This window comes from Rattus norvegicus, chromosome 7, assembly GCF_036323735.1.
Source record: "Rattus norvegicus strain BN/NHsdMcwi chromosome 7, GRCr8, whole genome shotgun sequence".
NCBI lineage: Eukaryota > Metazoa > Chordata > Mammalia > Rodentia > Muridae > Rattus > Rattus norvegicus.
Genome location: NC_086025.1, coordinates 31,251,942 through 31,275,166, shown reverse-complemented (window position 1 = coordinate 31,275,166; position 23,225 = coordinate 31,251,942). Strand labels below are relative to the sequence as shown.

At 39.6% G+C, this 23,225-nt stretch overlaps 1 protein-coding gene and 1 long non-coding RNA gene across 18 annotated transcripts in view; one reads left to right on the top strand and one right to left on the bottom strand.

Annotated features, from left to right (window-relative positions):
* The window catches only part of Cep83 (centrosomal protein 83), a 109,316-nt gene that overhangs the window by 1,347 nt on the left and 84,744 nt on the right, over positions 1-23,225 (bottom strand). For all 16 annotated transcript variants that reach the window (XM_063264031.1, XM_063264027.1, NM_001014266.2 and 13 more), the window contains 2 exons: positions 2,788-2,891; positions 57-246 (listed from right to left, as the gene is read on the bottom strand). In XM_063264031.1, the coding sequence (XP_063120101.1) occupies positions 57-246; positions 2,788-2,891 (294 nt within the window). The remainder of the gene's footprint in view (positions 1-56; positions 247-2,787; positions 2,892-23,225) is intronic.
* On the top strand, positions 2,716-11,674 carry LOC120093560 (uncharacterized). Of its 2 annotated transcripts, XR_005486866.2 has the most exons (3): positions 2,790-5,489; positions 8,472-8,537; positions 9,028-11,674. It is a non-coding gene; the product is annotated as an uncharacterized LOC120093560 (long non-coding RNA). The 2 variants fall into 2 exon arrangements; XR_010053673.1 differs by having other exon boundaries at positions 2,716-5,489; positions 8,472-11,674.

The following is a 23,225-nucleotide window of genomic DNA, read 5'->3' as shown; positions in this document are numbered from 1 at the left end:
CAGTAAGTTAAAACTGCCAAACAAAACAAGCTACAGAAATGTTTAAGTGTTCATACCTGCAGATGAGGGGGAAAGGAGAGTTCCACTCCAGGAACTATAGCTGAGGACTGGAAGTTAGCAGGATTGACCGATGCTGCGGGAGGCATGTTAGGAACCAAGATTAGACTTCGAAATTCATTATGTCTTCTCTGTATGTCCTTTAGTCGTTTCTGAAGCCTTGTATATTCTTCAAATGGAACATTTTGTCTTAAAAAGAAGAAAAACATTTCTGTTCTTTAATAGTTACACACTAATGAAACCAGAATATAGTTTTTAAATGGAAGAAAGATTTTTATTTTTTTAAGATTTATTTATTTATTATATATAAGTACACTGTAGCTGTCTTCAGACACACCAGAAGAGGGCATCAGATCCCATTACAGATGGTTGTGAACCACCATGTGGTTGCAGAGAATTGAACTTGGGACCTGTGGAAGAGCAGTCAGTGTTCTTAGCTGCTGAGCCATCTCTCTATCCCTGGAAGAAAGATTCTTAAACTGTAACTCCACTAACTGAAAATTTAAAAGGATCAATGGGAAAATGGCCTTTGTATCACCTCACCCCACACTGCTACAGCTGGTATGGATTCTCTTTGTAGCCCAGGATGGCTTTACACCTCAAGTGGGGATTATTAGGTGTTCAACCACACCCAACTACCATATATGTTTTTGGTTTTTTATTTGTTTGTGTTTTTAAGTATGAGTCTTATTAGCCCCGAATGGCCTGGAACTCCCTGTTTAGACTAGGCTGGCCTTGGTCTTGCAATGATTTGCTTGTCTTGGCCTCCCGAGTGCTGGGACTAAGGCATGTGCCCCCACGACTGGCTCTACATATTAACAGTGGGTGATTATTCGCACTGCAAACTACCAGCTCATTATAGTTTGTCAATTTAATCAAAGATTAGAAATACTTTGAGAAAAACTTTAGTACTTTTATTTCTACTCTCCTATGAATGCTGAAAGTCAAAGAAGACACTTGACTACAAAAAGTTAAAAGTTAGATTAAGCCTTATGAAACTTTTTTTTACATGAAATATAGTCAAATTTTAAATAATAAGCCTTTATATTTGAATATACCTAATTTTGAGTGTAAATGGATACTGATACAATAAAATACAGTATTTGGCCTCTGGCTCCCTGGAAACTCCTAAAATTCTTGGACATCACTTGTACAATAATGAGGTAACTCCTGACCAGGAACCCTACAGAGCTTTAGAAGGAGCCGGTCATCAGGAAGAGAAAGATATGATTACAGAGTTACGATTTTCGGTCCGCCACACCTCCACCTCTGGAAGGCTGAGCTGATCATCAGTGACAAGTACTGCAATCTACCTATAGAACAGGGCTGCCATAAAACCCAAAAGGCAGGGCTGGGGGAGAGTGACTACAAACGTGAGGACCCAAGTCGGGGCCACAACACTTATGTCAAGCAGTCCAGGGGAATGTGAATCAGTGATCTCCTGCCCTCCCTTTCATTTACAGTCATACACATGTACATGCTCATGATGTGGGAAACAGACAGGGTTTAGGGAACTCTAGGCTTGCTAAATACACGGGGGCCTAGAAAGTGGTGTACAGGGCACAAATACCCCCCACCTATCCAAATGGCTGCTCCTCTGTGCCCTACATCACATTATTTTAAATAACTGGTAAATCTATGGTAGTTTCCTTAGTTTTGTGAGCAACTCTAACGAATTAATAGATTTGAAGCACAGGAGTCACTGGAACCCCAATTTACAGCCTGTAAAAGAGAGGTACAGGTCATGACCTAGCTTTATGACTGACATCTGAAGTGGAAGCAGTCTTTGTAGGATTGAGCCCTCATGTCATATCAGAACTGACTTACAGAACACTTGGACAGTGTCCATTAGAGAATTCTTGTCCAAGAACATAGAAGAAAACATTGCTGCCCAATAGGCAATTTCCATTTCAGAAAAGTCAAATTCTTAATTAACTATCTAAGACTAACATTAATAGTTCAAAAAGATTTTATCACCTTAAATCAAATGGTTTATCAATGTCACTATCAGCAACTTAACTGAATAAATCTTTTCAGCTCTAGGAACACTAATGGCAGTGACCATGTTGCCTTAACAAGAACTCATACCACCCCTAATCACAAAACTGTATGGGGCATTGAGTGTCCTTTTTTAATATCACACAATACCACAAATACCTTACACGTGATAGAGACTTTCAGCTTGAACAGCTAGGTTAGAAAGAAAGGTAAACGGTAAGAAAGAATGCTCAGCAGCAAGGGCGCTGGCTCGCTGCTTTCCACTGCTGTCCCAAAGGACCAGTGCGTGCTTCCCAGCAGCCACACAGTAGCTCACGACAGCCTGCGACTCCAATGCCAACAACCTCACACTGTTCCCTGGCCTCTGCAGGTACCTGCAGCCGTGTGGTACATCGAAGCTCATGCAGGACAGAGACACACATACACGTGGACACACACAAACAGCAAACAGAGACAAGTGCTACACAACAGCAGGGGGGTATACACAACAGCAGGGGGGTATACACAACAGCAGGGGGGTATACACAACAGCAGGGGGGTATACACAACAGCAGGGGGGTATATACAACAGCAGGGGGTATATACAACAGCAGGGGGGTATACACAACAGCAGGGGGTATACAAAACAGCGGGGGGTATACACAACAGCAGAGGGGTATACACAACAGCAGGGGGGTATACACAACAGCGGGGGGTATACACAACAGCAGCGGGGTATACACAACATATTACCTATTTAACACCTGGTTTTCTGTCTCTAATTCTTCTTTCTTTGCCTCCAAGACTTCCACTTTCTCCTGCAGTCTCTTCAATTTATTCTCATGAAGAGATTTTCTCTAAAAGCAACAAAAAAGATTAGTTTGAAAAAATAAGCTGATATATAATTTCCTATTTGAAAAAGACTATGGTGGATACTTAAGGTTTTTCTTTTTTAATTTGGAGATTAATATTTTCAGTAAATACCAGGGATAGAGTTAGTATATGGCTTGTACTGGAACTACAAAGACAAGAAACTCAGATCTACCTGCATCCTCAGTGTAACAGTGTCCTTATGAATGCCTGCCAGAAGACTGGCACCAACAGCCAATTCATTGCAGCAGGCTAAAGAAAACAGAGGCAGACCTGACTGAGTAGGCCTGCCATGTGCACAGTCTGGTGGATCAGTTAGAGAACCTGGGACACAACTTAAAATTAAGAGCCTTTTGCACTGATAAACTGCACCAAAGCACAAAGGGAAAGGATGGGCGTGCTAAGATAAAGCACAAGCCAGTCTCTTAGTTTAAACGTATGTCTTTCTAAATGCTAAGAGAAAAATAAATTTAACTTTATAATACATAAAAGAAAACTTTGTAAATGTGAACACTGATATTTTTAATTAATGGGAACATCAAAATATACAAACGAACTACATGAACTTTTCATGCATTTCATGCATTTTTTTCAGTTTTTATAAGCAAGTTTCAAAAATACAAAGATACCCATCATGCTGAAACTGATTAGCGGCCGCAGATCCCTTAAATAGTTCCTGTTTATTGAAGCACAACAAGCTTATAAAGGTAAATGCAGAGCTCAATGAAAATGCACAAAGCAAACATGGGTCAGGAGCACTGCCAGGACAGGGTCCATGGCTCTCCCCCTCGCCGTGACCCCTCCATCATCTGAAAAGGTAAACAATGAATTTATTTCCAAAGCCAAGGTTCTGCCAGCATTTGAATTTCATTTAATGAATTGAAAGATCTTTTGCAGATGACGTTTTCTTTTACTAAACATGCTTACGAGTTATGTTATTTCCTCATTCACGGCCACATGCTGTTCTTCCCTTCTGACTACTACATGTACTGCACTCACCTAGTCCACTGCTAAGGGTCACATAGGTACTTCTACTTGGGACAGAACTAGAGGTGTCCAGAGGAACACCACTGTGGGCACGACTTAGCCTTTAACATCAAATGGCCTCCCCAATGGCCTGCTGGTGCTCCTCCTGGGATATGCGCCCTGGCTAAGTTTCCACTCTTCTGCCTTAATGACTATACTCACTGACATGTGACCTGAGAGCATGGAGTCCACTCACCCATCAATTTCATCAGAGAAAAGAAACTATAGAGTGTACAGCCTTTGCAACACTTTTCTCTAAGCAACTTATCTGTGCATAGAAGCAATGCTATTGAACATTACAGTGACAATTTTCCATTGCTATACTGTCATCCAGTGTACAAATGTACCATATTTTAACTTATTTTCCTATTGATAAAAATTTCAATTCTTTCCAGTTTGGAATTCCAGTATTAGCAAACTTTTTTGAACATACTTTTCGTAAATATACATACTCATTCTCCATAAATATTTGACCTGGAGTATTCATATTTTGGCCTTAGTATATTTTACTACATTTTAGAAATGATACCAATTACACAACCACCAGTCTGACATTAGAATTCAGGCTGGTCTACATCCTTGCCAACATTCATTATAGTCAGTCACTTACGTTTTAGCCATTCTAGTGAAATATATAGAATTGTAAACATTAGTAAATTTTCCCAATATGTATCTAAAGATGTTAAATATCCTATCAGTCATCTGTATTTTTTTAGGGATGTTGTATGTACACATGTGTGTGCTTGGTCTAGTTTTACTCAATAAAAAAATTTTTTTTTTGAGTAATCTGATTCTTATGGATAGGAAAGAGTTCTTTAAATATCCAGGTTATGAACCCTTTTATAGCTTATATATTACAGATTCAAGTCTGTTGGGGAATTTTCTTTTCATTTTTAAAATTTTTATTTACTTTAATGTGTATGTGTACTTTGACTGCATGTATATTTGTGCACCATGTATATGACTGATGCGCTGACCGAAGCCAGAAAAGGGTGTGACATTCTTATGACTGTCATGTGGGTGCTGGGAATGGAACCTAAGCCCTCTCTGGAAAAGTGCCTAGTATTCTTTTAACAACAGAGTAAACTCTCTCCAGACCCTATCATGGAATTTACTCTTTAAAATAAACAAGCAAACAAATTTACACACACACACACACACACACACACACACACACACACACACACACACTCTTTCAAGAAAAAGTTATTTATTTTTAGGAAACTTTACTGTTATTTTCCAACTGTCAAAGATATCTTGTACAGTCAGGACTGCTTATGCCCTATCTAAGACACATTTCTCTCTGCAGCCTCCGGTCATTTCTCCCAAGCTCTCTGTCTGCTTACTTGTTTGTTTAGATACTGACTAGGTCTGCTCCCCTCTGACTGTGCATGTATGTGTGAGTCCTTTTTCCATGCCTGCACTGCTGCGGGGAGGAGCACTGACTGATAGGGAACCCCTGCAGGTCCTTCTCTACTGAGATGCAGCTGGGGACGCCTCTGTGGCAAGCTCTGGCTGGCTTCATTCTTCAAGACTGGTTATTCTACTCCTCCAAAACGGTATAAGCTTTGCAGTTTATTTTTTACTTTTACAAAGGAACATCCAAATATTTTGATTATATTTGGTTGTAGATCTCCTTGGGAAGGACTAGTTAAAAAGTGAATTTCCTAAAGCACAAACATGACATAGTTTCCCTCTTTAATCATTCTTTAAATTCTTCTGAGCAGTTTGTAGTTGTAAATAATGATGTTTTATATATCTACTGTTAGAGTCATTCCTATTACTTAAAATAGAATGCTACTGTAAATGACATTTAAATATTTCATTTTCCAACCATGCATAATAAAGATAACTTAACTTTTTAGTTATCAGCTTAAAAAATTACATATTTAAGATGGGTGTGGTAGCACATCTTTAATACCAGCACTCAGGAGACAGAGGCAAGCAGATTTCTGTGAGTGCAAGAGCAAACAGGGATACAAAGCAGGAATGTTGCAAAAAAAAAAAATCAATCAAGTTAATAATTAAATACCCTGTATCTATTTTTAATGTTTACTGCTATGTTTGTTTATATTTCCTGCATAATGATGTAGTTTATGAATGGCAATCTTCTCTCCAACCATCAGTATCCATTTTTTTCTTACTTCATTAAATTAGCTAGAACGTCCAAAAAATAATGAACAAAATGTTCATAGTGGAAGAATTTGGCTTGTTCCTGAGCTTACATGAAGTAAACCTTTAATATTTAATCAATAAGTGTGTTAGCTAGAGGATTTTGGAGTTACCAATGATCAAACTGAAAAGTCCTTCCTACTACAAATTTGGTAATAGCTTCTAGTATGAAAGGTACTGGATTTCTGGTTTCTCAGCAGTGCTCTACGTCCACTAAATGAATGTCACAGTTTGCCTTCTTTGTTGATGGACCACTGAGCTCAAGACACATTATTTTAATATATAATAATACTCTTTGCTAATATTTCCAATTCTGTACCTGCTTAAATGATGTTAATTTCTCTTTTGACTGTAGCAGATGCGAATCTCATAAAATATATGAAGATGCTCTACTTTTCTATTACCTAGGAAAATTAAAACTAATATTATTTCTTCCTTAATTATTTAGAAGGATTTACCAGTGAAGCCAAGGAGGAATTTTCTTCATGGAAGGCTTTAATTAAAGATCTCATTTCTCTATCCTTAAGAGATGTAAGACTCTTCAGATTTCCTAATTACTCTCATACCTGCTTCATTAAGATGTTCTTCAAGGAATGTATTCCCTTCATTTCAATACATAATCAACAGTTATTTTATAATACTTTTTTATTTTACTCTCTATACAATATGTAGAAGTAACTACTTTTCCATCAATGGTAAACATTTCTGTTTATCTAATTGATCCTTTGAGGTGTCTGAGAATTACCAATCTTTTGAAAATCTGTACCTGAGGCTGCTTGGATCCCCTCTGGGGTGTGTTTATATTGTTATTTCTCTTGGTTTTTTAATGCTGTTATTTTCTTATGCATTCCTCCTCTTGCAAATTTTTGCATTTATTTACTTTTGTGTGGAGAGGGTCTGAGAGTGTCACAGCACACATGTGGCAGTCAGAAGACCAATATGAGTTGGTTCTTCCAGGGACTAAAGTCAGGTGGGCACAGCAGCAGGCACCTTACCCACTGAGCTATCTCACCAGCCCTGCTATTGTTATTTCTGTTAACTATTCTTACAGCAACTTAAACTTACAAGAAAAATGCACAATGAGCGGTTTCCCCTGCTGCCTCGTCCAGTCAACTGACATTATCACAGCTTGCGCTTTTAAGGTGCGCTCATGACTGATTAGCCAACACAAACGCATTCCTGTACGTAACGTGTGCAGCTGCACTAGGACTCATTCTTGTTTCCATGGGTTTGCAGCAAATGCAGTAAGTCACATGCTCCGCTCTTAGAGCACCACACCTCAGTGCTCTCCCTTAGGCATTCCTCATCCATCTTCAAACCTAGCAAGCACTGACCTTTCGCTCGCTCCATAGTTCAGCATTGCTAAGTTTCACTTAGAGTCCTATCTGTCAGACACTTTCTGCATCTTTGTGTGGGTTGTCAACTCACTTTTTACTGTGATAAAAACTGCGTACATGTTCCAGTCTGTCCATTTACCTACTAAAGGACACCTTGACTGTTTCAAAGTATAGGCATAAAGCTGCTCTGCGTTTCAATTCTTCATAAAGATAAATGTTCTAAATTGATTTGAGTAAATACCTTGGGATGTGACAAACGGGTCGTAGATAGGGTAAAGAGTTTATATCGCACTGCATAAAACAGAGCAACATGTCAGGTGGTGGCACATTCTGCACTCCCACCAGCAGTGAAGGAAGAGCTCCTGATGTTCCACATCTCACTAGTAATTGGTAGGATATTAAATTTTAACCACTCTGGGTGTACAGCGTTATCTCCATCTTGTATTTATGAAGAACTATGCATTACATATAAAAATTTGAAGAAATAATTTCCAACCCATGGTTAATGTTACTTCCCTTAACAGAGACATTTGTTTCTGGTAGGAAGCGAGGAACATTAGCCATGTGTCTAAGTTTAATTCACCGTTAAGGACTGAGTTCTGAAGCTCTGCTTCAATATTTGCAGACTTGTTTTTTTCAGTTTACCTTTGTCCACGAGTGAATCTGTAGATCCCAATACAAAGCATCAGAGGATTCACCTAACCCTGTTTTGTAGCATAGTCTGGACTCCAGGTATTGCTCTGCGAGCTTGTGAGGCTGTCAAAACATTTTCAACTTAGCCTCCCAGCTCTCTCTTCTGGAATCAGCATTTCCCCTGAAGGAAAAGCAAAGCTCACCCTCTAGGAACTCCACCTCAGGACACTGGTTTCAATGACTGGCTAGCTCTCTAAGACCTTCATGGAGATATTTTATACTTCTAGGTGTTGCCATAGTGTCTTAGTCTTGTTCAACTGTTCTTAACAAAATACTTGAAAATTTGGGTAATTTATAAATAACAGAAATGTATTTCTCTTTATTCTGGTATGTGGGAAGTCCAAGATCTGGTAAAGTCTGATGAGGACCTACTTCTGCACAGATGGTACCTTCTCCCTGGATAAGGTAAAAACACAAAGGCAGCATTTTGTGGCCTCTTTAATGAGGGCATTGAGCCCAATCACTGAGGCGCAATCATTGTGACACAGCTATTCCCCCAAATACACTTTGTAATGTAATTACCTAGTGAATCATGATTTCATCATCTATTTATCAGGGCATCTCCATCTCACAGCAACCACTCTGTTTCAGCTTTCTCAATTCTGGGATTTAAGGGGTGCAAAACCAAGCCTAGCTTAATGTATAAATCTGGCTGGAGGGACAACAAACATTCAAATAATCATAGCCTATGGGTACATCTGATTCACGTGTTGCTAAGCCTACATTAACAAAGGTACTATTTCAGTTATTTTAAGACACCTAACTGCTGTATAATTATGTAAATATACAATCTTAAAATCTAGCTGCATTTCTCTGTTTACTAGTAATTTCAATTATAATATAGGAATTTCCCTTATTAATCTTTTCCAAGACTTAGTCTTATTACTTTAACTAGATGCTTATGTGTTTCTATGGGTGTGTACACCTGAGTGCACTGCTTGCTGACGCCAGAGGCATCGGATCCCCTGAAATTGCAGCAAGTGGTGTCTGTGAACCACCAGACGATGTGGAACCTGCAAAATGAACTCAGTTCCTCCAGAAGACCAGGAGCATGACAAGCCAGCAAGTCTCTGCAGTCCTCGTCAGCAAACATTAATTGAGCATGCCTAGTAAACATATGCATACATATTTATATGTGCACAGACCGTGTATAATGTGTCCTATACTTACTATAGATAGTACAAAGACTAAGAGATCTATAAAATTCTGAGAAGAACTACTCTGGGAAATGTAAAAAAGCAAGCAAACAAACAAAACTAGGGCTCATTCTTCTGTACTTTGTGGGGACGTAGATTCACCTGAAGGTTCTCCAGCAGGAATTTGAGTAAAAAGCACTGGCTGTAAAACAGTAACAGCATAAGGGATACTACGGACTTCCTCAAGATAAGAGTTCATGTTCAGTAGTGTCTCCATCCACCATTTAAAAGAGCAAACAACTATTCTAAGCACAAGTTAGCACATAATTAAAGAGGGCCTTCTCTTTTCCCCTATGTGAGAACCAGAAAGTGGGCCCTCACTGGGCACACTCTACTCATGCACAGGTTCCTCACCAATGAAGAACACATCTCTGTTGGCATGAACTTTGCATTTATGATGCTCTGCTGTAGCATGCTGAAGAGATTAAGGAACTGTCCCATCCCCCTCTAACTTGAATCTCATGGTTCATCTGCCTACAACTGTTCCCTTTATCATTTTTCTCTGTGCTTTTGAAATATCCTACAATCTCTTCCTTCATAAAAAAAGTACCCACATCCCTCCCTGGCTACCATTTCTCTGCTTGTTTTCACTACTGAACTCCTCAGACAACCAAATGCTATCTCATCATCATGCCTATCTAGGTAATGATCCAAAGTGATCCTGTGAGGCATTTCTTTACCCGCCCCAAACATGTCTTTGGGTTCCTCTCCCATACTGGCCACTACCTGTTTCCTCCTCTTCAATTCTAAACTTCAGAATTCCTTAAAGTTCAATTCTCAGACCTATTCTAATTGAATTTTACTGCTTTAAATGCCATTTAAATGCCAATGAGCCCCAGCTTTTAATTTATCAAACCCAGCCTACTCTCTTCTAGTCAATTAGATTCATGAAGCCAACTAATTTATCATCTCCATGTAGAAAGAGGATGGATATGCATGTGTATTTCTAAGTGTCTTGTCACTATAACAAGATATCTGTGGGAAGTAGCTTACAAAGTTTTAGAAGTTCCAGCCTAAGGTCAGGTATCGACACTGCTTTAGTATATCATGGTAGGAATTTAACAGAAGAAATCACTTACAAAGGAACCAAGGAAACTAAGTGAAGCAGAGAGGCTGGGGTCCCATATTCCTTCCTTTCAAGTGCATGTTTTCAGGGACCTTCCATTATTTCCTAAGAGACATAGTAACTTTGACTTTCGCTGCTTGAAGAACAAGCCTTTAACCCACTAATTGCTGACAATACTGTATGAACAGCAGCCTTCAATGAGTCAACATGTTCATGGGTGGAAAGATGTTTCTGCCATTAACACTGGCTGTTCTTCTAGAAGATGAAGGTTTAAGTCCCAGCATCCACACGGTGGCTCAAAACAACCTGGTTAAATATAGTTCCAGGCAATCTGATGCCTACCTTCTGGCCTCTATGGACACTGTGTGCATGTGGTGCATGAACATGACTATAGACAAAACATCTATATACATAAAATAGTTAAATGCTTTAGAAAAAAACAGGTTTTTAAAAGTTGGCGTGTTCAAAAACACATGGTTGTTTTACCCCCGCCCAAACCCATCCATTTCAGTCTTTCTCATGTTAGTAAACACTAACTCTGTTTTACCAAAGGCTCGGTTTAAAATCTGTATCCTCAGCTGGGCAGTGGTGGTGCATGCCTTTAATCCCAAAACTTGGAAGGTAGAGGCAGGAGGACCTCTGTGAGTTCAAAACCAGCCTGGACAAAACAAGTTCCAGGACAGACAGAGCTGTTATTCAAAAAAACCCTGCGTTTTTGTTTTTGTTTTTTTTTTGGGGAGGTGAGGGGTGTCATCTTCTTGGAGTTTTCTGTCATTCACACTGTAAAACCATTTCAAAGATTTGCCTTTAACAAATACACAAAATGTGACCACTGAGACTCCTTCATTAGCTCTCTATCCTAAGACATCATTATCACTAACTTGGACTACTTCAAAGCTGTCTCCCTGAGTGGTTTTTGTTTTTTGCTTTTTTAAACTGTTGTTGGTTTTGCTTTTCTATACAACATTTTCAGAGATTCTTCTAAAATATAGTTCAGATCCTATCAGTCCTCAATTCAGAAGTCTTCAATGCAGTCTATTTCACTCAGAAGAGAAGCCAAAATCCCTGTATCATGAGCCTGGTGCTGTCTCCCTATCCTAGACCCCAGTACCTCCTCCTGTTCTTTCAACACACAAGCCATCTGTGTGCCTCTGTGCTTGCTATTCTGTCGAGAACAAGATCTTCTATGTAGATCAACCTAGTGTCTTCTGGCCCTTCCTACATCCTGCTCAAATGTTTCCAAATAAGCCTTGTAGTAAAGGGCAAAATACTCACTCCCTAATCCTGCTACTTTTATTTTTAGTTTTCGTCTCCTCTATCTACCTGTTATACATCCTCCCCGCTTTAATCATGTTCTTTAGTATAGGACCAGGTCAACTCAACCTTGGGATTCTAGTGATGTATACAAGTACTTATCAAATACTCAACATAGTTTCTGAATTGTCTTTGTGACAACACTATGGAATAATATCCCACCAAAGCTGAGGTCCACCTAGAATATCTTCAGGGATAAATATAATATCCTAAGAAATATGACTTGGTCTTTGTTCCTTATTACTGGCAAAGAGTTCCCCAAACCCTAGGAATTTAAGTGATAAGGGTACCCCTTGTAATCAGTAGGAAGTCATTCTCAATCTCTCCTATGCAAGGTAATGAAATTACCTAAGTGGGGCCCAAGTCAGCCCTCAGGATATAGGAGATCAATAGAGACCAAGTGAGTACATGGTGATATTTAAGGTCTAGTCTTCTAACCCACGGGGAGCGGGAATTGGAAATTGAGCTCTGTTAAAACTCTTCCACAAATAAATTAGAAATCTGGAGAGCTTCTGTGTTGATGAACAAAATAACTCACCTAGAAACAGCATGGACCTCGACACCTATAGTTACCTGTGTATCTGTTCTATGTGGTGTCTTTTATAATAAACTGGCACACACCACTGACATGATGCTCTCCAGAACACTAATAAGCTTCTAAATATCAAAACGAAACCATAGTAATGCCCAATATGTGACCAGTTGTGTAGCTTACACTAAAGCTGAAGGAGAGCAATTTGTGGAGGGATAAACACCTTAATTTGAAAGATTTAACTACGATCACTCCAGGTAGTTTCAGAACAGACTTGATTAAGCAAGATCAGTTGGTGTCCAGAGAACTGAGGATTGGTTACTGACACTGGAAAGCACCCCACAGTGCTATGATTTGGAAAAAGTCTTTGCAGCGGCAGTCAAGGTAAAAAGAGATTATAGAAAAATACTGTGGGATAGAAAACTGCTCTCTCACAAGTGCTGACAATCCTGAGAGCACAGGGGAGACTGTCACTTCTTTTCAGAGTCCTGGCCAAAGAGAAACCCACGTGGAAACAGAAACCGAGGAGCAGTCTGGGACAGGATCCTTCTGGTTTCCGCTTGCACCTAGAGCTGACCCTGTGACACAGTTCTCTGTACCCAGATCTGGTTGGGAGAAAGCCCGTCTCAAGGAGTGCTGACACACAGGCTTACAGGAGGGTCAAGCCACTGTCAGAGGCAGCAAGACCAGCTAACACCAGAGACAACCAGATGGAAAGAGGCAAGAACAGGAACCTAAGCAACAGAAAGCAAAATTAATTGACATCATCAGAGTTCAGTTCTCCACCAAAGCAAATACTCGATATCCCAACACACCGAAAAAACAAGATATGAATTTAAAATTACATCTCATGATGATGATAGAGAATTTTAAGACAGATATAAATAAGTCCCTTAAAGAAATACAGAATAACACAGGTACAAGTAGAAGCCCTTAAAGAGGAAACACAAAAAAATCCCTTAAAGAATTACAGGAAAACACAACTTAACAGGTGAAGGAATTGGACAAAATCATCCAGGATCTAAAAATGGAAATAGAAACAATAAAGAAATCACAAAGAAAGACAATACTGGAGATAGAAAACTTAGGGAAGAGATCAGGAGTCATAGACACAAGCATCACCAGTGGAATACAAGAGAAACAAGAGAGAATCTCAAGTGCAGAAGATACCATAGAAAACATAGACACAACCTTCAAAGAAAATGTAAAACACAAAAAACTCCTAACCCAAAACATCCAGGAAATCCAGGACACAATGAGAAGATCAATCCTAAGGATAATAGTTATAGAAGAGAGTGAAGACTCCCAACTTAAAGGGCCAGTAAATATCTTCAACAAAATCATAGAAGAAAACTTCCCTAACCAAAAGAAAGAGATGCCCATAAACATACAAGAAGCCTACAGAACTCCAAATAGATTGGACCAGAAAAGAAATTCCTTCCGTCACATAATAGTCAAAACACCAAGTGCACAAAACAAAGAAAAATATTAAGAGAACTATAGAAAAAAGGTGAAGTAACATATAAAGGCAGACTTATCAGATTTACACCAGACTTCTCACCAGAGACTATGAAACCAGAAGATCCTGGGCAGATGTCATATAGACCCTAAGAGAACACAAATACCAGCCCAAGTTACTGTATCCAGCAAAACTCTCAATTAACATAGGTGGAGAAACCAAGATATTCTATGACAAAAACAAATTTACACAATATCTTTCTACAAATCCAGCCCTACAAAGGATAATAGATGGAAAACTCCAACACAAGGAGGGAAACTACACCCTAGAAAAAGCAAGAAAGTAATCTTCATGCAACAAACATAAAAGAAGAGAGACACACAAACATAATTCCACCTCTAACAACAAAAATAACAGGAAACAACAATCATTGGTTCCTAGTATCTCTCAACATTGATGGACTCAATTCCCCAATAAAAAGACACAGACTGACAGTACGTAAAGAGGATCCAGCATTTTGCTGCATGCAGGAAACACACCTCAGTGACAAAGACAGACACTACCTCAGAGTAAAAGGCTAGAAAACAATTTTCCAACCACATGATCTCAAGAAACAAGCTGGAGTAGCCATTCTAATACCAAATAAAATCGACGTTCAACCAAAAGTTATCAAAAAAGATAAGGAAGGGTACTTCATATTCATCAAAGGAAAAATCGACCAAGGTGAACTCTCAATCCTGAATATCTATGCTCAAAATGCAAGGGCACCTACATATATATAAAAGAAACTAAAGCTCAAAGCACACATTGCAACACCCTACTCTCAGCAATGGATAGCTCATGGAAACAGAAACTAAACAGAGACACAGAGAAACTAAAAAGATGTTATGAACCAAATAGATTTAACAGATATCTACAGAACATTTTATTCTAAAACAAAAGAATATACCTTCTTCTCAGCACCTCACGGTACCTTCTCCAAAATTGACCATATAATAGGTCACAAAACAGGCCTCAATAGATACAGGAAGATTGAAATAATCCCATGCATCCTATCAGATCACCACAGACTAAGGCTGGTCTTCAATAATGAGAAAAATGACAGAAAGCCCATATACATATGGAAGTTGAACAATGCTTTACTCAGTGATAACTTGATCAAGAAAGAAATAAAGAAAGAAATTAAAGACTTTTAGAATTTAATGAAAATGAAGGTGAAATGTACCCAAACTTATGGGACACAATGAAAGCACTGCTCTGAGTGCCTCCATAAAGAAAGAGGAGAGAACATACAGCAGCAGCTTGAAGGCACACCTAAAAGCTATAGAAAAAAAAACAAAAACAAAAACACTCAAGAGGAGCAGAGGCAGGAAATAATCAAACTCAGGGTTGATATCAGACAAGTAGAAACAAAAAGGACTATACAAAGAATCAACAAAACCAGGAGCTAGTTCTTTGAGAAAATCAACAAGATAGATAAACCCTTAGCCAGACTAACCAGAGGGCACAGAGTATCCAAATTAACAAAATCAGAAACAAAAAGGGAGACATAACAACAAAATCTGAGGAAATTGAAAAAAATTATCAGATTCTACTACAAAAGCCTATATTCAACAAAACTGAAAAATCTGGATGAAATGGACAGTTTTCTAGATAGACACCTGATACCAAATTTAAATCAGGATCATATAAACCATCTAAAAAGTCCCATAACTCCTAAAGAAATAGAAGCAGTTATTAAAAGTCTCCCAAACAAAAAACAAAACAAAACAAAACAAAAAAAAGGGCCAGGACAAGATGGGTTTAGTACAGAATTCTATCAGACCTTCATAGAAGTTCTAATACCAATACTGTCCAAACTATTCCACAAAATAGAAACAGACGGAGCGCTACCAAATTCCTTCTATGAAGCCACAACTGCACTTACACCTAAACCACACAAAGACCCAACAAAGAGAACTTCAGACTGATGTCCCTCATGAATATCAAGGCAAAAATACTCAATAAAATTATTGCAAACCAAATCCAAGAACATATCAAAATGATCGTCCATCGTGATCAGTTGGGTTCATCCCAGGGGTGCAGGGATGATTCAATATGCAGAAAGCCATCAACGTAATCCACTATATAAATAAACTCAAAGAAAAAAAAACACATGATCATCTCATTAGATGCTGAGAAAGCATTTGACAAAATTCAACACCCCTTCATGTTAAAAGTCTTGGGAAGATCAGAAATTCAAGGCCCATACCCAAACATAGTAAAAGCAATATACCGCAAACCAGTAGCTAACATTAAACTAAATGGAGAGAAACTTGAAGCAATCCCACTAAAATCAGGGACTAGACAAGGCTGCCCACTCTACTCTCTCGCTACTTATTCAATATAGTACTTGAAGTCCTAGCCAGAGCAATCAGACAACAAAAGGAGATAAAAGGGATACAGATTGGAAAGGAAGAAGTCAAAATATCACTATTTGCAGATGATATGATAGTGTACTTAACTGACCCTAAAAGTTCGACCAGAGAACTACTAAGCCTGGTAAACACCTTCAGCAAAGTGGCTGGATAGAAAATTAACTCAAACAAATCAGTAGCCTTCCTCTACTCAAAAGATAAACAGGCTAAGAAAGAACTTAGGGCAACAACACCCTTCACAATTGTCACAAATAATATAAAATATCTCGGTGTGACTCTAACCAAGCAAATGAAAGATCTGTATGACAAGAACTTATGTACCTGAAGAAAGAAATTGAAGAAGATCTCAGAAGATGGAAAGATCTCCCATGCTCATGGATACTGTAATATTGTAAAAACAGCCATTTTGCCAAAAGCAGTCTACAGATTCAATGCAATCCCCATCAAGATTCCAAATCAATTCTTCACAGAGTTAGAAAGAGCAATTTGCAAATTCATTTGGAATAACAAAAAACCCAGGATAGGGAACACTATTCTCAACAATAAAAGAACATCTAGGGAATCACCATCCCTGACCTCAAGCTGTATTACAGAGCAATAATGATAAGAACTGCATGGTATTGGTACAGAGACAGGCAGGCAGATCAGTGGAATACGACTGAAGACCCAGAAATAGAATTGAAGACCCAGAAATGAATACACACATACCTATGATCACTTGATCTTTGACAAAAGAGTTAAAAACCATCCAGTGGGGGAAAAACAGCATTTTCAACAAATGGTGCTGGTTCAACTGGAGGTCTGCATGTAGAAGAATGCAAATTGATTCATTCTTATCACCCCGTACAAAGCTAAAGTCCAAGTGGATCAAGGACTTCTACATCAAACCAGATACACTCAAACTAATAGAAGAAAAAGTGGGGAAGAGCCTCAAACACATGGGTACTGGGGAAAATTGCCTGAACAGAACACTAACGGCTTATGCTCTAAGATCAAGAATTGACAAATGGGACCTCATAAAATTGCAAAGCTTCTGTAAGGCAAAGGACACTGTCAATAGGACAAAATGGCAAACAACAGATTGGGAAAAGATCTTTACCAATCCTACAAACGATAGAGGCTAATATTCAAAATATACAAAGTATCTAAAGAAATGTTCAACATCCTTAGTCATCAGGGAAATGCAAATCAAAACAACCTTGAGATTCCACCTCACACCAGTCAGAATGGCTAAGATCAAAAACTCAGGTGACAGCAGATGCTGGCTAAGATGTGGAGAAAGAAGAACACTCTTCCATTGTTGGTAGGATTGTGAGCTGATCTAGTCACTTTGGAAATCACTCTGGAGGTTCCTCCGAAAATTGGACATAGTACTACCTGGGACCCATGCTGTACCACTCCTGGACACACACCCAAATGATGTTCCAACATATAACAAGGACACATGTTCCACTATGTTCATAGCAGCCTTAATTATAAGAGCCAGAAGCTGGCAAGAACCCAAATGTCCTTCAACAGAGGAAAGGACACAGAAAATGTGGTACATCTACACAATGGAATATTACTCAACTAATAAAAACAATGACTTTATGAAATTCACAGGCAAATGGATGGAACTAGAAAATATCATCCTGAGTGAGGTAACCCAATTACAAAAAAACACACATGGTATGCACTCACTGATAAGTGGATATTTGTCCAAAAGCTTGAATTACAATCCACAGACCACATGAAGCTTAAGAAGAAGGACGACCAAAGTACAGATCTTTTAGGTGTTCTTAAAAGGGGGAACAAAAATATTCATAGGAGGCGATATGGAGATAAAGTTTGGAGCAGAGTCTGAAGGAATGGCCATTCAGAGCCTGCCCCAACTGGGGATTTACCCCATATACACACAGCCACCAAACCCAGACAATATTGCCAATGCCAAGAAGTCCATGCTGACAGGAGCCTGATATGGCTGTCTCCTGAGAGGCTCTGCCAGAGCATGGCAAATACAGAGGTGAATGCTTGCAATCAACCATTGAACTGAGAACAGGATCCCCAGTGGAGGAGTTAGAGAAAGACTGAAAGAGCTGAAGGGGTCTGCAATCCCATAAGAACAATACCAACTGGGGTTGGGGATTTAGCTCAGTGGTAGAGCGCTTGCCTAACAAGTGCAAGGCTCTGGGTTCGGTCCCCAGCTCCGGAAAAAAAAAAAAAAAGAAAGAAAGAAAAGAAAAGAAAAAAAAGAACAATACCAGCTAACCAGAGCTCCCAGGGATTAAACCACCATCTAAAGAGTACATATGGACAGACCCACGGCTCCAGCTGCATATGTGGCAGAGGATGGCCTTGTTGGGCACCAATGGGAGGAGAAGCCCTTGGTCCTGCCAAGGCTGGACCCCCCATTGTAGGGGAATGTCAGGGCGGGGAGTCAGGAAGGGGTGGGTGGATGGGTAGGGGAAAGGGGATAACATTTGAAATGTAAATAAAAAAATCCAATAAAAAAAAAGAGATTATAGTGGATTAGAGTAGTAATGTTTGCATTAGCATTCCAATATAATCGCACCATAAGACAAATGAATGCCTTACAATACAAAAGAGTAATAGGCCACTTGTAGGGTATGGAGAGCTGGTGTAGCTGCACTCAGAAGACTAAGGCAGGAGGGTCAAGTTAGCCTGGAATGCATACAAAATTCAAGACCACCCTGGGTTATGTGAGATCCTGTTTCCAAAAAATTGGGGACCGAGGGTGGAAGGGGCAGGGGTGTTGTAACACAAGAAGTTATATGCCTTTGCTGAAACCTCAAAAACAAGAATACACCGGGATTCTCCTTTATTACCAAATCCAATTAACGTTTTCCAAGATCCATGTTCAATGGCCATTTGACCCACTAAAAAGTGGTACGCGTGTGTGTGTGTGTGTGTGTGTGTGTGTGTGTGTGTGTGTGTGTGTGTGTGTGCGTGCGCGCACATCAAGTGCCCTGTTGTCAACTCTCTACCTTACTCCCTTCAGATAATATTTCTCCCAGACCCTGGAAGTTACAAGAGTACTTTTAGCTGGGCTGACTAGCCTCCAGCACTGGGGTTAGAGGTAAGCATTCAACCACAGCAGCCATCAATCATCTTGAGTAACTTTCTGGCCCCCAAAACACGTGCACTATTGCTCCCAGCCATAAGCATCCTTCCTGGTACCAGACCCTTCTTACAGCTCTATCTAGTTCTTAGTTTTTCTATTCCTCAATCGTATTCAAAACCTCATTCATTCATAACTTTACTTACTGACCTCCCTGTTTGGCTTCTCTATTTCACCAGTACAGCCCCTTTACTTGAGTCTAGGGCATATCTACATGGATGTGCTACCATCACTCCACATCTGTTTGGTCAGACCTACTATGTACTCCATGTTCTTCATTATACCATGCAACTCCTCTTAAAACTGTGACAGCTAAAGTAATGCCTTCCGCTTCTTTATTTAACAACATGTTCTGTCTTGTTCTTCTGTTTGTGAGACAGCCTCACTGTGTCCAGCTTGCTCTCAACTCCTGAGCTCAAGCAACTCTCTTACCCCAGTCTCTTGAGTAACCAGGACAGAATGCACACTGCACTGGACTATATTTTATTTTGTCATTTCTCCCCTTGGGAAGACCTCTGCGGGTCAATTTCTCTTCACTGTCATTCCCACACTCTAAACTTCCATCAAGGTTTCATCCCTCACTTTAAGTTCACAAAAACAATTTGTCTTAAGGGCTTTTTCTAAGGTTTTCTATATTTGCCTGTTAACCATTTCATTTATGTATTCAATGGGTTCTGAATACTTTGTCCTCTACCTTATCTTGTCTTTCTCCCATCGCTGTCAACCCCTCTTCTCCTCTAAGTCCCTTCCCACCCTCATAGCTTTTCATTTTGTGACCCACTAGACTTAAGTAGGGCTGTCTCTGTGAGTATGGCTTTGAACTGTCCACTGAGAAAGCTGGTTTGTTTTTTATGGATGGAGGTCTTGTTATAGAGGTTCTCAAACTGATGTCTACGTAAGTGAGCTGGGAGTGGTTGACAGTATATCAGGTTGACAGTATATCTTTTTTTTTTTTTTTTTTTGGTTCTTTTTTTCTGAGCTGGGGACCGAACCCAGGGCCTTGCGCTTCCTAGGTAAGCGCTCTACCACTGAGCTAAATCCCCAGCCCCTATATCAGGTGTTTCTTAAACACTGTCTTACTTCCTCAAGTAGTCTTTAAGGATACAGAGCAATAATGGCTTCTCTTCTCTCTCAGCATAATGGTAGGCTACATAATATTTCACAAAACATTTTACAACTTAAAGAAATGGGGAAAACATTTACAATATTATTTGATCAAGAACTACTTCAAGCTGGACCTGTGGGTGCACACCTTTAATCCCAGCATATGGGAGGCACATGGATCTCTGAGTTCCAAGCCAGCCAGAGCTACACAGTGAGATCTTGTATCAAAAACAACACAAAAATTACTTCAGAGAGATATGTTAAAATAAAAATTGCCAACTGTCATTCAAGTGCCTCATAAAGACAGACAATTCATTGTGTTCATAGCAAGAGGTCATTCCTCATCTTCCTGCTTAGACAGTGAAGATGGGGCAGAGCTGGGGAGAGATCTTCACCCAAAGAACAGCATTCCAATTCAAGATCCCTGCTTATGCTTTCCAAAAATAAGTCTAAAAAATGATAAATGTATCAAAATTTCATTTCTACCAAAGGCTCTACCTAAGTACACTTACTCAGAATGATGTGAAGCCTCATGCTTACAAGTTTAGCATTCTGAATAAACATACCCAGATGGCATGTTTATCTAGCCTGAAGGGAAAACAAAGTTACTTGTCTCCAGTCTAAGAATTTTTCATGAGTAAGAAATTTGAAAGGATTATGATTTCTATTCTAAAATAGAATGGTTTAAGTCTTACTGCCTAAGAAAGTTATGATATTTTTGATATTTAAATAAAGAACTTAAAAGTTTGTTGCATCTCTATAAACTATATTTCTAAGGATAGAAAAACTATGATAGAGAAGTGGCCTTGTTTTGTTTTGTTTTGTTTTGTTTTGTTTTGTTTTTGAGACAGAGTTTCCCTGTGACCTTTGCTTGCCTGGAACTCACTATGTACACCAGGCTGTCCTCAAACTCACAAAGATCCACCTACCTCTGTCTCTGCCTCCAGGATACTGACTTAAAGGCACAATAAGACTCATATGAACCATGACTCCAAGGAGAAAACCTTAGAAATATCTAGACTCAAAGGAAGTGAGAAACTAGAATAACAGTGCAATGTAGCAAAAGCAGAAAGATAGGGACTTTACACCATAGATCCAAGCCAGGATCTCCTGGCCTTGGTTTACTGTGATACAAAATGGCCCTAAGTAGTCTAGATTAGACTTGAGAGACCAGATCTTGGGTTCAGACTCCCATCTTAGAGAACTGACCTAGGTTGAACTAGAGTGACTCTCCCAACAAACCTGAGCCTAACACTAGTTTCCATGTTACAAGTCTGGCCCCGGCACTTCAATTCCTAACCACCACCAATCAGGAGGAAAGCAGAAGTTAAGTTTATGGTTTGGCTCCTAGTACCAGCCAATTATTTTAAAGGGCAAAAGTCCATAACTGCCCGCCCCTCAGATATACGCCAGGCTAGAGTCCCCTTTGCTTGTTTGCTTACCTATAAATGCTTGCTTGAGACTGGGCTCAGGGGTTCCACCTTCCCAACCTACTGTGTCAGGGTCAGCGGTGAGCCCAACTCGAGCTTGAATAAAGAGACCCTAGTAGGACTGCATCATCAATGCCTGCTCTTTGGTGGTCTTTTGGGGCTCTCAAATGGGCACAACAAACTCACACTCTTCTTGCTTTAGCATCCCAAGTGCTAAGGTTAAAGGCACACAACACCATGATTCCCAAAGTTTGAATCCTAATTAGTCAAGTCATCTTGGTTACCTAAAACATCAGTTCCCTCATTTGTAAAAGCTATCTGAAAGCTAAGGTCACTTAAAATCCTACGTCTACATACTTACATACATAATACTACCTCGATGCTCTATGCACACACACAAACCTCATCTTCAACTTCACTGATAAAGTTAAGCTCATAGAACAGTGTCCCACAGGATGTGACAGCTCCGGGTCACTGTTACTCACTAGATTAAACTGAGCAATCTTCTATGACTTAAATTGTAATTCACATGCCACGTGTTAGAAAGTGGACTGGGTATGGAGTCCCGTGACTTAAGAGGCAGAGGCAGTCAGACCTCTAGGAGCTCACGGACAGGCTGGTCTATAAAGTTCCAGGGCAGCCGAGCTATATGATACTCTGTCTCGGAAACAACAAGGACAGAAGGTGACGCGGAGCTGGAAAGATGGATCAGTGGTGAGGAGGGAGAGACCTGGAGTCTGGATCCCAGCACTCTCCTGACAGACCGGGGATCCTCCCCACGACCACGAAGGAAGGACGATCCAGCCTCGAAAGCAGGCCCGAGCTCTGGGTTTGGATGCACCTTGCCTCAGAGGAAGGAGAGAGTGCCAGTGTGCCATGGACCAGGAGTGCACTTGCCCCTTAACCCCACCCCCTCCAAACAGCAGTTTCAACATAAAACGACAGTCCGACAGTCCAATAAGTATTTAAGGAGAGAGACTGCGGCATCACAATAGTGTGCAGCATGACTTCTCGGGTTTAACACCTACTATCAGTTGATAATCTCTGTCACCACTGGATGTCACTTTTGCTCCAAATGAAGTCAACCCAAACTAACCATAATAATTAGGATCTGATCTCTACAACACTTATTCCTAATACTGGAACATGAAAGTTTACCTACAAATGACAAACAGTCCAAAGACTTTCTAAAGATTTCTGAATTCAGAGGTTTTTAGAAGTACAGTGGCATTTCTAAGGTCATCATGAGTCATCAAAAAAAAAAAAATCAAAGATATTTAATCAACGCTAAAAATCTTTCAGAATTTATATATGGTCAGAAAAGAATATAAGTGACCAATAAAAGAGAAAAAATACTTCCTATATGCTGGTTTCTTATATAAGAAGTGGTATCTTCTAATCTCAATCTTATATTACTTTTAGTATTACAAGAATGTCTTATTTCCCATATGTAACTA